Below are 17,260 nucleotides of genomic sequence, written 5' to 3'. Positions count from 1 at the left end.
CAAAGGATTAAACGTTTTATTCTATCTATTTTAATCTTTTATTCTTTGTTTGGATCGATTATTTATCATCTAACATATCGGAGAAAATGCGACAGTAACAAAACAAAAAAAAATACAATTAGGCAGTAGTTATGAGGTAGATATCCATGACTTTTTACAGAAACCTTTTTTTCATTGTGACGTAATTTGTTTAAAAATTTAAAATATGCGAGTGAATAATTTTTTTAAGTAGTTTTTTTTTTTTAAACAAAAAATTAGACATCAATTAATGATTCTAAGCTAAAAACGACATTTTGAATAAGAAATATAATTAGTTCCCTTCTTTTTATGGCTGGGCTGAAAAGCGGTTGCGCGACGTCTGTAAAGGGGGATTTCCAGGGTAAGATGGACAAATTAAAAATAGTTCAGTTGGAAAAGCGCTATATAAGTGTAACACCATTTACCATTTAATGCGCCATGAATCTGCTATGGCAGCATATAGACATATTGTTCAATCAAACACAACAGTTGTTTTGGCTTAAAATACAGCAGTTTCTTTTAAAGAGGAATGCAAGAGCAGAAACTGCTTTTTCAGTCTTGTCTGTTTTCCGCGTTATATAAAAATAATCAGGATGTTATCAGGGAACGACTTTGAATTTTTTGATGCCGCTGCTCATGGAGACTCATATATGGCCAAGGTAGGTGCCTGTTTTGGTTTTAGGTCGGTACCAGCTTTGGTTTTTGAAAATAGGCCCCCTACGAATTGGCCCTGTTTCCCGTGTCATGTCAATAGGTTATGAAGTCTATGGTAGCGCAAGTCTATTAAAAATTTTTAAAAATTTGCTGCGTTCAGAAAGTGATTTGAGATAGGAACGTGGTTGTGTTCCAAATTAAACTCCTACCTCAAGGCAAGACCGAATTTGTAATACAATAAATATCATAATTATATCATTCAGTGATACCACTAATTAGAAATTCAGTAAAACGATCATCTGAAAAGTGAAAAGTCATGGGATTATGTTGGCTCAACCGTGTCCACAAACAGGTTTTCTGTGGTTTCATATTCTAGATGAACATTTAAGCAATGTTTTCTCTTGCACGTCACTCCTGCTTTGGTCGACCGGTAGAGGGCAGCAAATATACAGTAAAACCTTGCACACATACAGTAAAGTGTTGCCTTATAATACTGTTACTTTTCCATTAAGCAAATGTTGAAGAAAACCTACATAGCCAGGAGCCGAATGATAAATGTTCCTTTTTATTTATCTGGCAAAATAACAAAAAGGGAAGCATTTGGAGTAGAAGTTAGGAAATACAAAAATATAGATGAAGTGATTTATTTCCTCTCTCCAAATTGAGAAAAAAAAAAAAAAAAAAAAACTTTCTTTGGATCAACAAATAATGTAGACTATATACTGCACTGTATAATATAAGACATCTTTTACAATTTAGGTTCAGACGCATCATGCAACGTCCTGCTACCAAGTGAATCGGTGCAGAAAGCAGCAATGTCCTCTCGTGCGGAAAATTACTCCACCCTCGCCCTCTCCCATTTAGTTTTTGTGTACAGCTCTGGGAAAAAAAAAAAAAAAAAACATTGAGACAACTGCAAAAATCAAATATCTCAGATTTGTATTTCATCAATGCAAGCGTCAGTAAAGGTTTTAAATTCCATAAACTTCTACTCCTGTAACTCCCAAATTCAAGACATCGTTATTTGGAGCAGTGATTCTCAAAGTGAAGTACCTGAATGAATCATAAAAATGTTTTATATTTTGTAATTAATCGGACACAGTTCTTTGTTAAGTACTGTTCTGTTGAGTTTTAACTTTGTCTGCAGTTTTTAACAATGGTTTAAAACATTTGAGTACAACTCTTATTTAATTGTTGGGTGCTGTATAAGATTAAATAGAATTTTCCAGTATTTAAGCAATGTGTTGACATTCAAACGGTACGTTTCAAAGGTTTATGATAATAAATAATGAAATATACTTTATAAGACTGAAACATCTGCTGTTTTTGATGAATAGCACTGGACCGTATAAGGTGTCATTATGGAGAGCGGAGTATTTTTTGATGTGGTACATGGTGTAAAAAGCTTGAGAACCACTGATTGAGCGCTTTTATTCGGAGAAAAGCAAAATTGGTGAAAATACCAAAAGCTCACGTGTAGTCAGTCTCTCAATTTTTTTTCTCCCAAAGCTGCATTTATAACACAATATTTATCCCCTCATCCACAAGAAAATAACTTCTCCCCAAAACAAGCCCTCAGTCTCTCTCTGGTGTGCGGAGAGTCCCAAACAGGAATTGACGCTCTACCCTTGCAGCGTGGTGTCGCGCTTGGAAGGGGGCACCAGGTGACTGGGCAGCGTGGCGGGAAGCTCGTGGCCCTCCAGCTTGACTTTGATCAGGTGGTTGGCCAGAGCGAACTCTTCGTTGTCGAGGAGGCCGTCTCTGTCCACGTCGGCCAGCTTCCAGATCTTTCCCAGGACCGTGTTGGGGAGTTTGGACTTAAGCATCTCCTTCTTGGCGGAGGCGCCGGACACCTTGCCGTTGATGGGCGAGAGCGTGTAAAAGATCTCGTCGTACGTGGGCTTATCGCGGTTCACCACCCACTCCAGGTCGTCGATGCCCTCGCCGGCCCCCTCGCCGTAACCGTGGCCGAAGGGGCCGCTCATGGTGCCCTCGAAGGCACCGCCCTTGACCGAGTTGCTGGGCAGCGCCGCCTCCTCCTGTCGCACCAGGGCCATTAGGCGGGCGATGTCGTTGGCCAGCATGTCCTCCACCGCCTCCAGCAACTTGGGCTTCATCGCGGCGAACTTGGAGAAGTCCTGAGCGTTGAGCATCTCCTGAGGACGGAAAACAGGAATTGGTGATGTAAATAGATTGGTTGCCTAGTGGCAACTATGACAGTGGCAAAGTACGAGCAGGATATCCTGGCAAACCAGGAAAAATAAATCTCGGCCACATCCTGGAGGGCAAGTCGAGAAAGAAAGGTGAAGCGTATACATTGGCTTAGTCTAATACAGCGGTTCTCAAGGTGTGGTACGAGTACCTTCGGTGGCTCCTTTTCTGGAGCAGGGGTGTCCACACTCAAAAATCAAAGAGTGCAAGACCCAACTTGAAATCCTTCAACTTTCATTTGTTAAACACGACAATACATGTGGTCATATGTTGTGCTGTTAATAATGGCGTTAGAGTATAACGGCTAGGGGTGAGGCAAAATATTGAAATGGTGGTATCAGAGGTCGCGCTAGACTTTTTCGTTGTCTGTCATTTTGACTGACAGTGTCATAAAAATTCGGTCATAATCTATTTTTACCCGTCACTTACATTTTTAAAATGATAATAATGACATATTCAATAGTATTTAGTTTTCATTCATTTTTAATTAATATTCTGTCCGAACAAGCTTAACAAGAGGCAAACAGACAGCGGAGTGCACCAATCAGCGACGAGCAGACGCGCCGTTAGCAAAGCGACGAGGGCAGGACGTGGGACTTGCGCGCGGAAGTAAACATACGAGGAGAGCAGAGTTTATTCAACATGGCTAGCGCGTGACAGACTGTTGTCAATGACTCGTGTTGATGTGTTTTAGCTCATTTAAAACTGAATTTACCGCGGATTGGAACATATTCTCGGCTCTCCCGTTCGCCATCCGTGTTCTTGTAGAGACCACTTTCGGTGCGCAAGAGTGACGTTGCTCATGAAGAACACGTCACGCAAATAAACAAATCTGATTTGTCGATTGATTTTGTACCTACTCGAGAGGCTGTGTCCCAGACTTTTCTCTCAGTGTTTGAAAAATACAGGGAGAACAGTCTGGCCGTGCCAGGCAAACGCTCAGTTGCCTTGACATTTTTCCGAGTAAGGCCAACGACGTCATGCATTAAGAGAGACAATAGCTAATTAATATGCTCACTCGCCACCCTGTGGTCTGGGGTGTGAATTGCAACCTGTCAAAATGACAGATGGACTTCAATTTTTTCCGTCACCGTTTTTAAAAACCAGTCAACGACAGAAAATATTCGGTTAACGCGACCCCTGGGTGGTATATCGTGATACTTTGTATCCTAATAGGTTATCGATACAGTGGGGCAAATAAGTATTTAGGCAACCACTAATTGTGCAAGTTCTCCTACTTGAAAATATTAGACAGGCCTGTAATTGTCAACATGGGTAAACCTCAACCGTGAGAGACCAAATGTGGGGGGAAAAAAAACAGAAAATCACATTGTTTGATTTTTAAAGAATTTATTTGCAAATCATGGTGGAAAATAAGTATTTGGTCAATACCAAAAGATCATCTCAATACTTTGTTATGTACCCTTTGTTGGCAATAACGGAGGCTATACGTTTTCTGTAACTCTTCACAAGCTTTTCACACACTGTTGCTGGTATTTTGGCCCATTCCTCCATGCAGATGTCCTCTAGAGCAGTGATGTTTTGGGGCTGTCGTTGGGCAACACGGACCAACACGGGGATTTTCTATGGGGTTGAGATCTGGAGACTGGCTAGGCCACTCCTGGACCTTGAAATGCTTCTTACGAAGCCACTCCTTTGTTGCCTTGGCTGTGTGTTTGGGATCATTGTCATGCTGAAAGACCCAGCCACGTCTCATCTTCAATGCCCTTGCTGATGGAAGGCCTTCAATGCCCTTGCTGATGGAAGCAGATTTCCACTCAAAATCTCTCGATACATGGCCCCATTCGTTCTATACTTTACACAGATCAGTTGTCCTGGTGTCTTTGCAGAAAAACAGCACCAAAGCATGATGTTTCCACCCCCATGCTTCACAGTGGGTATGGTGCCCTTCAGTATTCTTTTTCCTCCAAACACGAGAACCTGTGTTTCTACCAATAACTTCTATTTTGGTTTCATCTGACCATAACACATTCTCCCAGTCCTCTTCTGGATCATCCAAATTCTCTCTAGCGAACCGCAGACGGGCCTGGACGTGTACTTTCTTCAGCAGGGGGACACGCCTGGCAGTGCAGGATTTGAGTCCCTGGCGGCGCATTGTGTTACTGATAGTAGCCTTTGTTACTGTGGTCCCAGCTCTCTGTAGGTCATTCACTAGGTCCCCCCGTGTGGTTCTGGGATTTTTGCTCACCGTTCTTGTTATCATTTTGACACCACGGGGTGAGATCTTGCATGGAGCCCCAGATCGAGGGAGATTATCAGTGGTCTTGTATGTCTTCCATTTTCTAATAATTGCTCCCACAGTTGATTTCTTTACACCAAGCGTTTTACCTATTGCAGATTCAGTCTTCCCAGCCTGGTGCAGGTCTACAATTTTGTCTCTAGTGTCCTTCGACAGCTCTTTGGTCTTGGCCATAGAGGAGTTTGGAGTGTGACTGACTGAGTTGTGGACAGGTGTCTTTTATACCGATAATAAGTTAAAACAGGTGCCATTAATACAGGTAACGAGTGGAGCCTCGTTAGAAGAAGTAAGACCTCTTTGACAGCCAGAAATCTTGCTTGTTTGTAGGTGACCAAATACTTATTTTCCACTCAAATTTGGAAATAAATTCTTTAAAAATCAAACAATGTGATTTTCTGTTTTTTTTCCCCACATTCTGTCTCTCATGGTTGAGGTTTACCCATGTTGACAATTACAGGCCTCTCTAATCTTTTCAAGTAGAACTTGCACAATTGGTGGTTGACTAAATTCTTATTTGCCCCACTGTATATACTGTGTATATATAAATATATATGTAAATTTATTATATAATTTAGAAGATTATGATAAACCAAAGCCATATTGATTTCTTATTTTGTATAAAAAATATTTAAGGAAAATCTAGTGTCCAAGCATGCAGCTTTCATTATTGTTGCACTGAGTTCATGGTATTGTCATAATCACAATGTTTTTATTTTTATTTTATTTTATTTTTTAAACAAAGTTATTCTGACCCGAAATGCACCACAAACAAGGCAAAAAAACATGGCTACAAGTTAAGATTATTTGGCTTTTTTTTGATATTGTTAAGAGTTGTTATGCTATGTTTACACATGCCTACTTCCCCACCATAGGTGATCATCACCATAACGCGAATACTACATGTTTTTAGACATTAATCAATTACTTTACTGTAAATAAAATATTAAGGAGCTCAAACTGTTGATAAAAAAAATACTGAGTCATCATATTATTCTGCTATTTTAATCAAGTGTTGGTAAATGTCCTTCATTACCATAATGCATGGCTTTCATGCATGCAGAATCACCCACTTGCCCTATAAATAGTTAAAGGTCACATTGACATATTTTAACTCATTGCCTGCCATTGATGAAATTAGACGTCAAATTGATTTGAACTGAGACGACTGGCAATGAATGCTCAAGTTTTAGTGCAATTGTGCTCAAAGTCCAATGCGTTTAAACTGGGCGGGGGCTGGCAGCCATTGATCACTGCCAGCCTCTCCAAATCAAAATCAAAGCCTATGAGTCAATGTTGTCCTTGGGGGGCACTTATTCTAAACCTCTGCTCAAATTGATCTGGACGGCAGCCTACCAATTTGAGATAGACCGATTATCGGCGCCGATATTTGAAAACTTGACGTATATCGGTATTGGCCTTTTTTTATTCCGACCGGCCGATATGCAAAAAATACATTTAAAACTGTTATTTCGGCTCAGATGCAGCCGCGCCTCTTTTTCCGGTTGTCTCCTGCACTAGTATTCACCCTGTCCTCTGATTGGTTTAATGGTAAATGGAGATACACTTATACCTTTTTAAGGCCTTCAAAGCGCTTCACACTATATCCTCATCTACCTACTGGTGAAGCAGCACCAGGAGCAATGTGGGGTTTAGTATCTTGCTCAAGGATACTAACACAAGGTCATCGAGGCTTTCTTTTATGTAGAAAAATTTGAGAAAGCTATTTATTTAACCTTTTATTGAACTTTATAAGAGATGTTTTTGAGTCTAGGAAATTCAGGCACTTCTGGAGATATTATTTTCTATTTGTGTGACTCAATAAACATGCTTTTTGCATTATTAAAAAAAATATTTTGCCAATTTTTTTTTTTTTTTTAAACACTTTTACTGCAAATGAATATCAGCTCCAAAAATCCGTTATCGGCCCCTCTAACTACTAACAAACGGTACCGGTCCTGAAAAAAACATATCGGTCAACCTCTACTACCAATCTTGTCCTTACCTGCATCTTAGCAAGGTTGGGGAAGTCTCCAGGTGAAATCTGGTGCTCCTTTTCCACCTTCAAGTAAATCTCCCCTAAGTTGGCAATCAGTTCTTTCTTTTTCGAGTCCTTTCCAAACACGCTGGGCATCTCCTTTTTCAGCGAGCAGATAATGTATGCGTGCACCTAAAATATGATTCAAAGGTCATCCATGCGCCAGTGTGGTAAAAAAAAAAAAGTAACACACAATGGACATAACATTTAGGTACAACTCTACAACCCCTAGCAAAAAGTATGGAAGAGTCAAGAATCTGCATTGGACAAGGTGATGATGCTGGAATTTTTGTTTGGTGCCGTTCCGGTGAGATTTACAAAGATGATTGCATGAAGAAAACGTTAAAATTCCATCAGTCCTTGATGATATAGGGTTGCATGTCATGTAAAGGCACTGGGGAGATTGCTGTGATTAAATCTTCAATAAATGCACATGTTTACATTGAAATTTTAGACAGCTTTCTTATCCCTTCAATTGAAAATATGTCATTTTCCAAGATGACAATGCATCATGCCACAGAGCTAAAACTGTTAAAGCGTTACTTGGAGAAAGACTCATCCAATCAATGTCATGGCCTGCAAATAGCCCAGATCTCAACCCTATTGAAAACCTATGGTGGAAATGGAAAAAAATGGTCCACAGCAAGGCTCCGACCTGCAAGGATGATCTGCCAACTGCAATCAAAGAGAGTTGGCACCAAATTGATGAAGAATACTCATCAAGTCCATGCCTCAGAGACTGCAAGCGGTCCTAAAAGCCAGATGTGGTGCTACAAAATACTAGAGATGTGTTTTAAATTGTTATTTATTTGTTTTTTTCTCATGATTCCATATTTTTTTCCTCAGAATGGAGTGATTCCATATATATTTCCCTGCACTTGCTCTATAAAAGTAACATTTACTGACCACCACAATGTTTTTTCTTTCTTTTAGTGTTTCTGAATGTTAAAGAGTTGCACTTTTGAATAAATTCATTCTTTTTTTCAAGCTTTTTATCCGAGTTTGTTCTACAAGATAAATTGTCTGAGTGAGTGCTCGTCTGAGACTGGTGATTCCATACTTTTTGCTAGGGGTTGTAAAGTAATCTACTACAACAATTAAAAAGGATCAACCTTTGCTAGACGTGCTCGCTTGATGAGGTCATTGAGTTTTCGTAAAGCGGCGTTGCGGGGCAAGGACTGAATGTCCGCGAAGAGGTCCTGCTCCTCGGCCTCAAACAACTTCCTGTTGTCTGGCACCAGCAGGGGTTGAGCCCAAAACGACCCGATGTACACACGTACCACCTGGGAAGAAGGGGGAACGCGTCAAGACATGAGCAGGCTTCACCCGCATCAATGGCGGTGCTGACATAGCAATGTGGGTTGAAAGAATAAACAGATACCAAAGTGCATTTGTGAAATGTAAACAGTTATGTAAAAGGTAAAGACAGAATGCAGACAGTGAGACACTTCATGTCCTTCATTTTGCATTCTTACAGACTGCAAAGTCAGTGAATAATTGTCCACATGAGCCTTTGGTTTCTCTGGGATTGGTTTATGACTTTCAGCCCGAGATCAAACATTAGCTCAGTGGCGAGAAAAAAAAAAGAAAATCACATGATCTGATGTAGCACACACACTCTCGTTTTCAAACCCTGTTTCACTTTTGGCATAAAAAAACAGCCATGATTAAACTACCGTGTATTCACAAAAATGAGGTTTTTGTCAGTCTTTAAAACTATATGAGCGACATTCCAATGACCATGAACGGAGCCACAGTGGAAAGCAATCAGACACAATCTGGTTGACCTTCCATCTGACATGTTAATAACGTTAGTCATTGATCACCCTATGCACAGAAAGAGTAAGGATCATTCATCAAATAGTACAGCTGATGAACACTTTTTCAGTCTAGAATCTATTCAACTTTACAGATATTGTATGCTAGCAAACGGTCCAATGAATGTCAGAAACGGCAAACTACCAGAAAACATTAAAAAAAAATTTTTCAAGAATTACCATTTGAGATCTCAACTTTAAAACAATACACACAATCTCAAAATATTTGCTGGCAAACTTTAAGAGTTAGGAGTTATGCCAAGAAGAATTGTATAAATATATTGTATGTTGCATAGATGTACTAGTACAGTATGTAAATAAAAAGGAATGTAAAGGGAATGAATAAATAAGTACGGCTGGGAGTAAATTTACTGAATGTCAGTGTTATTACAGTCCTACTCACCATTACTGGCACTAGTGAAGTATATAATTTAAAATTTCTTTTGAAATCAAGTAAATTAAATGAACAGAATCCATTTATTAAAATACTTTAGAACGCCAATTAAAATACAGCAACTTGGTTATATTTCTGTAGCTATTGTAGAGGTAATTATAAGCACTCGTTCCTTTTTTTGTATAGCCAGCAATAACTTACTGTATCAAATCAAATGTTGAAGGAGTGATATTTAATTAACCAACCAATTTTCAAACCAGCGGCTCAAAGTATTTCAGTATAATATACACATATATATATATATATATATATATATATATATACATATACATACACATATACATGGCGGAAAACACAGACAAGGCTGAAAAAGCAGTTTCTGCTCTTGCAACCCTCTTTAAAATAAACTGCTGTATTTTAAGCCAAACATACTGTTGTGTTTTATAGAACAATATGTCTATATGCTCCCATTGCAGTTTCATGGTGCATTAAGCCCTCAAACTATTTCTAATTTGTCCGGTTTACCCTGGGGACCCCCGTTTACAGACATCGCACAACCGCTTTTGTTTCAACCCAGCCATAAAAGAAGGTAAGTAATATATTTATTATTCGTAATGTCTGTCATTTTTGGCTTAGAATCATTAATTGAAGTCTAATATTTAGTTAAAAAAAAAAAAAAAAAAAAATTGTCACTCACATATTTTAAACTTTTAAACAAATTACGTCACAATGAAAAAAAAAACTGTAAATAAGTCATGAATATCTACCTCATAACTATCGCTTAATTGTATTTTTTTTTTTTTTTTGTTACTGTTGCATTTCCCCCAATATTTTAGATAACTAATCGATACAAACAAAGAAATATTGAAAAAAAAACTTTTAAAAAGGGTAAATAATGAAAAAGACAATCTCAACCACTCCTTGATGTCTGCGATTTCTGTTCTGTTATATGACCATGTTTCACCCATAAAATCCCCCCAAAATCCAGCTGTGGCCATTCACAGATGTCTCTTGACACTCGGTGATACATGCTACATGGAGTTTTTGGAATTGAAAAGAGTAAGTACACGATAATATCTCGTTAAAATCATGGCGTCTTTAATTATGCGCTCATGCTCTCACCTCCAGTTAGGGTTTTGCCGTTTAATTTATTCATTTATTTATTTTTTAATGGGCTGTTCAAAAATGTTCGTCCTCCAGAAAATTGAAATTTTAAGCTTTCCAATGATGTATCACACATGCATATAGGAAAATTGTGAAATTTGGCCAAATTGGGGGTCTCAGAGCGCAACTTCAAGTCACCAGAGTGTTTTCCGCTCTATATATATATTTATACACACATATATACACACACACACACACACGCACACACAAATATACTAATATATATACAGTATGCACATACATACATACACATACAGGGTTTCCCAAAAAAGATGTATACACCATTTTGCAGCTGGGAACATGACATGCTCACACTTGAACTGCATTTTCATACATTTGAAAACAAATTTTCTTTCTTTACTGTAGTTTATTCTAGTCTAGTCGCCATCATTGATTCAATGGGTTTAATCTACAAATAAATCCATAGACAATTTGGTTACCAAATGCTAAAGAGTATTAACATTTTGGGACACCCTGTATATATATTAGTCACATGCAAAAACCATCTTGCACAATTAAACACCTATGAATAACGAAAGCAGAAGAGTTGACCTAAAAATACAGTGTGACGCCACGTGTGGTGACACTGGGAGTCTTTTAAATGTCGTTACTTGTGTTCATTACACACTTCGTATTCTTTTGGAATAAGTGTTGTATGATAACCATTCAAAAACAAACAAACAAACAAACAAACAAAAGAAGCCAAAAAACCCAGTAGGACTTCATTTTGAAACTAAAATTTCACATTCATACTCAATGGACCCAATTCAGTCTGAATTTAAGTATTCGTGTTAGAGTACAGTGGTACCTCTACTTACAAACGTCTCTACATACAGAATTTTCAAGTTAATACAATCCTCAATGGGAAAATATTGCCTCGTGTTAAGAAATTTCAGGATACAAAAGGCAAAAATATAGTATGGCTGGCACTCGGAGCTCCAAGAGTTTACTGAACATAGCATACTGATAGCTGCCCTGCCATTGGCTGTTGCCTTGCATTCCTGGCATCCAATTGGCTATGAGAGACCCATACTCTATGTGTATGTGTGTATCCCAGCATCCTCTTCATGCACCCCTCGTATTCTGACAGCTTTTCATTGGGTATTAACGTTTTTTCCTTACGCTAGTCTTAGTTTTTTACATTATGCACAAATATTTTATGTTTATTGTGCAAAAATTAAATTGTAACATGTATTTGTTCCATGTTTTGATGCATTTTTATGCATTATAAACGATTTATGTCCAAATTTTGGGGGACTTTGAACGGATTAGCACATTTACATGTAAACCGTCTCACTACTTACAGAATTTTCAAGTTACGAAACTATTTCCAGAACAAATTAATTTCAGAAGTAGAGGTACCACTGTACTTGCCCAAAAAAAGAGGACCGATTCTTGAGAACGCCAGACTGGTAGAATGATATCACCTTGTTTCTATCATTTTATTTTTCTTTCTAGTTCAAACAAAAGTAAGAATGTATGAGAATCTGTGCATCCCTTTGTGCTTCTTCACATGTTGAATTCTGAATTGAGTGCCTAGTTTTTGATGCATGACCAGCAGAGAAAACAGAAAAAAGAAAACCACAAACGACTCATATTAAGTGCAAAAATGGATACGTGTACCTCTGGTGTGTTGATGATTTTTCCAAGGGACCACATCAGCGCCCCGTAAACCCTCATCAGCTGCTGGGTGCTGATCTGGTCGGCTTTGTTCAGGACCACGCGCATTTTATCCTCGTGGTTCTTGAGCGCGCGGATGACCTCGGAGAACTCATCAGAGATGTCGAGCTTGTGGGCGTCAAACAAGAGGATGATTCGGTCCACGCGCTCCGCGAACCACTCCAACACGGCGGCAAAGTCGTACCCTGCGGGCACCAACCATAGGAGGTCACACACGCATTTATTTTGCATGCCTTGCAGTGCATGTGTATGTGAGACACAGAAAGACACTTTGTTCACATACACAAAATAGTAAGCCAGCATGTGTTTTCACATCCACATGTTAGAGGGAAATAACATAACCTTGATTTTGTGTTTTGCTCATGGGTTTTGAAATTCAGAAGTTTCATTACCTCAAAACTTGAGTTCAAATGTTCTTCCCAAAGAAAATTTAAAGCATTTCTCAGGCCCATACATCCGAGTATGTATTTATACATGTACATTGGAAATCCAGTTTGGAGCAAGGATTTGAACTCTTTTTCCAATTTAATCTTCAAAAATAAAGCGAGACGCTCCTCATATAATTTTCTGCTACATTATTTGTTATGCATCTTTTAGGTAGCTTCATAATACAAGTTGTTTTACTTTTTGGCTGAGTGCCCGGAGGGAGGGCTCTAGATCTCACTTGCTTTGTTGTTGTTCTTCTTCTTGGTGAGGACACAAAAGTAAAATGTCTACTCCTCTGTTATTCGAGGACATAGCAGAATGAAATTTGGTCAGTGTATTATAGGGATGGCTTTAGTGGAGTAGCATAGAGTGGAAAATGCCACTTGACAGGCTTGCCACCCTAATCGACATTAATGAATTGTGGGTGCACGCAAGGGTTTATTTGACCTTTACAAGTGTAACTCTCCACTATCTAACTGCGTTGAATGCAGCACCAGATGACGTTGGAGCAACAGTGGCTGTGGGTGTGTGCGCAACCGGCAAGTGACAGGTTTTTTTTTTTTTTTTTCCTTGAAAGGTGAGAGGCCCAGTTGTCGCAACTCACAAAGGAAGAAGACACAAGAAAAACTAGCTTCAAATTCATAAACATTCTATCAAGACACTCATGTATTGCGAAAGCACATTGTTCATGAAGTTGCAATACTGTTTTATAAATCCTTACCAACACCGTCAATGGTATTGCAAGAAGAGTATTCAAAGCCATTCCTCTCAGTTGTCATGAATTGGACATATATTGTTGTCAATGGCAGGCAATTTGAATAATTCATTGTGGACTTCTTGTTGCCTCTAGGTTCCGAGTTAGCCAGTAGCGTACATGCGTGCTCTTTTGGTGTGGTTATAATAAAATAATACATTTTATTTCAAAGCGCTTTTCTCTTTACAACTAAGTATACAACAGATAAAAATGAAGTAAATAAAAACGATTAAAAGGTGGGCGTAAATCAAAATAGCAGTAAAAAAATCATAACACAAAACAACAAAGGATCAGGATGGATATGATAGTTTAAACAGATATGTTTTGAGTCTGGATTTGAAAAGTGGGAAAGAAGTTGGATTACAAAGATCAGATGGTAGAGCGTTTTAGAGTCGAGGGGCAGAATGGCTAAGATGGATACGGGGGACAAAGAGGTGAAGAGTAGAAGAGGGTGGGGAGGAGTGTTAATGCGAATGAGGTCAGATATGCATGGTGTGGCCAGGCCGTGAATCATTTTGAAAGTGATGAATATTTGGTAATTAACTCTTTATTTAACAGGCAGCCAATGAAGTTGACGGAGGATGTGGTATGTGGTTTGGGTTCCTGTGATTCGGCGTACTGCGGAGTTTTGGTGGAGCTGCAGTTTCTGGAGGTATTTATAAGGGAGACCAAAGAGCAGTGAGTTGCAGTAGTCAATCTAGGAGGTAACTAGGCTGCAAACACTTACAGTATGTCTCTGGTCCGATTAGACGTTTAGGGAGCGAGGTGGTCCGTTTTATTTCATTTGAATTTGTTCTAGTATACAGTGGTGAATTTGCCTTTATATTTGTATGACAGGAATTATAAATTGTTACTTAAACAAAGTTCATTTGTAAAAGTTTTATGATGTTGGCAGTTTGACAGCGGGTTAATGGTAGGTAACCATATATTTGAAATGCAAAGAAAAATAATTCCAAGCACTTAATATTACTTATTTTAACAGTTGCTTGGCACTAAAGAATGAAAAAAAAAAAAAAAAAAAATCAAAGCTGCAACTCAACAATCATGATGTTACAATATTGATTCGTTGGATAATACAGTACATTACAATTCAATAAAAAGCAATATTTTCCAATTATTACAAAGTCTGCAATGATTAGGGCATGTGATTGGTTCAATATGATATCACATGCCCACATTTAAGACTAGTAGGTAAATTCAACCGAAAGCCAAAAATATACAAAGTAGTTTTTATGTTGACAATTTAGTTTAAAATGAAACATTTGTATGAACACCATTCTTTTTACCAAAACTGTAGCTCTTAAGAAAAAAAAAAAAAAAAAAAAGAAATGACGATGTAAATCTACTTTTTGTATTTTGATCGATTTGATTGGATCTTTGCTTAAATAGTTAATGTATCGATCTCTTAAGAAGACTGCATATCCCAAAAAAATTGTATAAATCAACTTGTGTTTTGATTGATTTCATACGGTCATTGCTTAAACAGGCGATGTATCAATTCAAATCAATGTATCGTTACACCCCTATTTAAAACATATTGACTCTATATTCAGTTTAATAATCACTGTAGTTTGAGTGTAAAAAGATATTTTTTGTATTTCAATCATTTCATGTTTGACCTAAAATACAAATGATTGAAGAGCTTGAGCAGCATTCCAGAATGGATTATGTACGACCTCAGTAGTTCCCCTGAATCACGAATTTTCTCCATGAGCAGAGGGCGGGAGGGATAACAGAATGGATTTGATTAGTGCGAGTCATTGGATCGCTTCACAAGTTCAACTCGTTGCGGCGCAATCTGCAATCAGCACCACATATCTGCTGCACATGCATTCCTTCCTTCCCTTTGTCTGCTTTGGAGCACGTGCACAAAAAGGCGGAAGAGTGAGTGGCACAGGACAGGCAGAGGGAGGGAGAATTAAATAAGAGAGGGCGATTAAAAAGTAAAAGAGGGAGCGACAATGAGGGCAAGTGAAAGTTAACTCCCATTTTCAAGAGTGTTCCTGGCATGTGTATTGGGAGAGAAGGGAATTAGACATATTTGAATTTCCTCTTGGGAAACGGCAAAGGACATTTTTCTCATTCTCACCACTCTCTATTTTTTCAACACGTGTTAGGAAAAACAGGCCTAAGAGACAGCTGCACAAGCATGAGGCTCACACATAGACTCCATGGACAACTGTTGCTCCTCCGACATGCGATGACAACACGCAGGGATGCACGCATGACACATCCCAGCACTCCATATAGGGAGAGAACGTGGAAACTGACAATGAAGGGGGTGTCGTAAAACAAATTCCAGAACATTAAGGCCATCTGTCAATCTCACCGCTGCAAAGTTGTCATATTGAGACATGCTGGAAACATTCCAGTTGCCATCAGTGTCATATGACATTCTGTGTTAGAATTTGGCTGGAAGACATTCAAATTGATGTTGTTTTAAATACGCAACGTGTAATTCTCTTTGTTTTATCTTTAGTTTGTCAGTAAACTTTGACTGGGAGTGGCAACAAACAGCTAAAAGCTTCTTTTTTGAAGAATGTTTTACTTTGTGCCAAACTGCTGCTTGTTCCTGACTGATTTGAGTTCACTACTACTATCCAGCAGTCATAGCCCCAGTTTTAGAAGTTGGGTGACTTCTAAGTCAAGGTAGCTACCAATGGAAACAGGAAAAGTTTTAAATGACATATTAGATTAGTACATAGTTGGCACTGCTTTAATTAATTAATCAAAAAATGTTTCAGTTGGCCTAATTCACAAAACCTGCTATAGGATCCACTCTACTGTTTTACATACTTTAAGTAAAATAAACAAAAAAAGTTTTTTTTAAGACTGATTGGAAGGTTTGGTGAACTTTGGAAACAGTTTAGTTGTTCCACTCTTTCCTGAATGAGTCAAGATTTGAAATCAATTTGACATTCAATATTAAACGAAATCACAATTACTGCTTTCATCACAATATGATTCATCAAACCGCATTCGTTGACCACACACAAAAAGTGTTACACAAGCCCAATGTTACACAACTAATTTTGTGCTATAACATATTTTTACTTCTTTCAATGAGTCATGACCGGATGTCTGGTTGGACTTAAAGTATTCTGTCTCAAGTCTTTCGAGTACAAGAGAGCTGTCACTTTGACAGGACAATATACTAGTCCTTCTCAAAAATTAGCATATTTCATTCGACCAATACAAAAAAAAAAAAAAGTGTTTTTTAATACAAAAAATGTCAACCTTCAATTAATTATATCAGCTATGCACTCAATACTTGGCCGGGAATCCTTTTGCAGAAATGACTGCTTCAATGCGGCGTGGCATGGAGGCAATCAGCCTGTGGCACTGCTGAGGTGTTATGGAGGCCCAGGATGCTTCGATAGCGGCCTTAAGCTCATCCACAGTGTTTGGTCTGGTGTCTCTCAACTTCCTCTACATAATATCCCACAGATTCTCTATGGAGTTCAGGTCAGGAGAGTTGGCAGGCCAATTGAGCACAGTAATGCCATGGTCAGTAAACCATTTACCAGTGGTTTTGGCACTGTGAGCAGGTGCCAGGCCGTGCTGAAAAATGAAATCTTCATCTCCATAAAGCTTTTCAGCAGATGGAAGCACAAAGTGCTCCAAAATCTCCTGATAGCTAGCTGCATTGACCCTGCCCTTCATAAAACACAGTAGACCAATACCAGCAGCTGACATGGCACCCCAGAGCCCAGAACATCACTGACTGTGGGTACTTGACACTGGACTTCAGGCATTTTGGCATTTCCTTCTCCCCAGTCTTCCTCCACACTCTGGCACCTTGATTTCCAAATGACAAGCAAAATTTGCTTTCATCTGAAAAAAAGTA

At 38.7% G+C, this 17,260-nt stretch overlaps 1 protein-coding gene across 1 annotated transcript in view; it reads right to left on the bottom strand.

Moving 5' to 3' along the window:
• Positions 1-1,219: 1,219 nt before the first annotated feature.
• The window catches only part of ehd1a (EH-domain containing 1a), a 31,140-nt gene continuing 15,099 nt past the window's right edge, over positions 1,220-17,260 (bottom strand). The window contains exons 3-6 of the mRNA XM_057849699.1: positions 12,177-12,418; positions 8,291-8,461; positions 7,146-7,310; positions 1,220-2,828 (exon numbers count right to left, since the gene is read on the bottom strand). Coding sequence (XP_057705682.1) covers positions 2,295-2,828; positions 7,146-7,310; positions 8,291-8,461; positions 12,177-12,418 — 1,112 coding nt within the window. The 3' untranslated portion in view covers positions 1,220-2,294. The remainder of the gene's footprint in view (positions 2,829-7,145; positions 7,311-8,290; positions 8,462-12,176; positions 12,419-17,260) is intronic.

Source organism: Corythoichthys intestinalis, chromosome 11, assembly GCF_030265065.1.
Source record: "Corythoichthys intestinalis isolate RoL2023-P3 chromosome 11, ASM3026506v1, whole genome shotgun sequence".
Classification (NCBI taxonomy): domain Eukaryota; kingdom Metazoa; phylum Chordata; class Actinopteri; order Syngnathiformes; family Syngnathidae; genus Corythoichthys; species Corythoichthys intestinalis.
The sequence above is the reverse complement of the archived record's forward strand: the minus strand, read 5'-3'. Positions and strand labels throughout refer to the sequence as shown.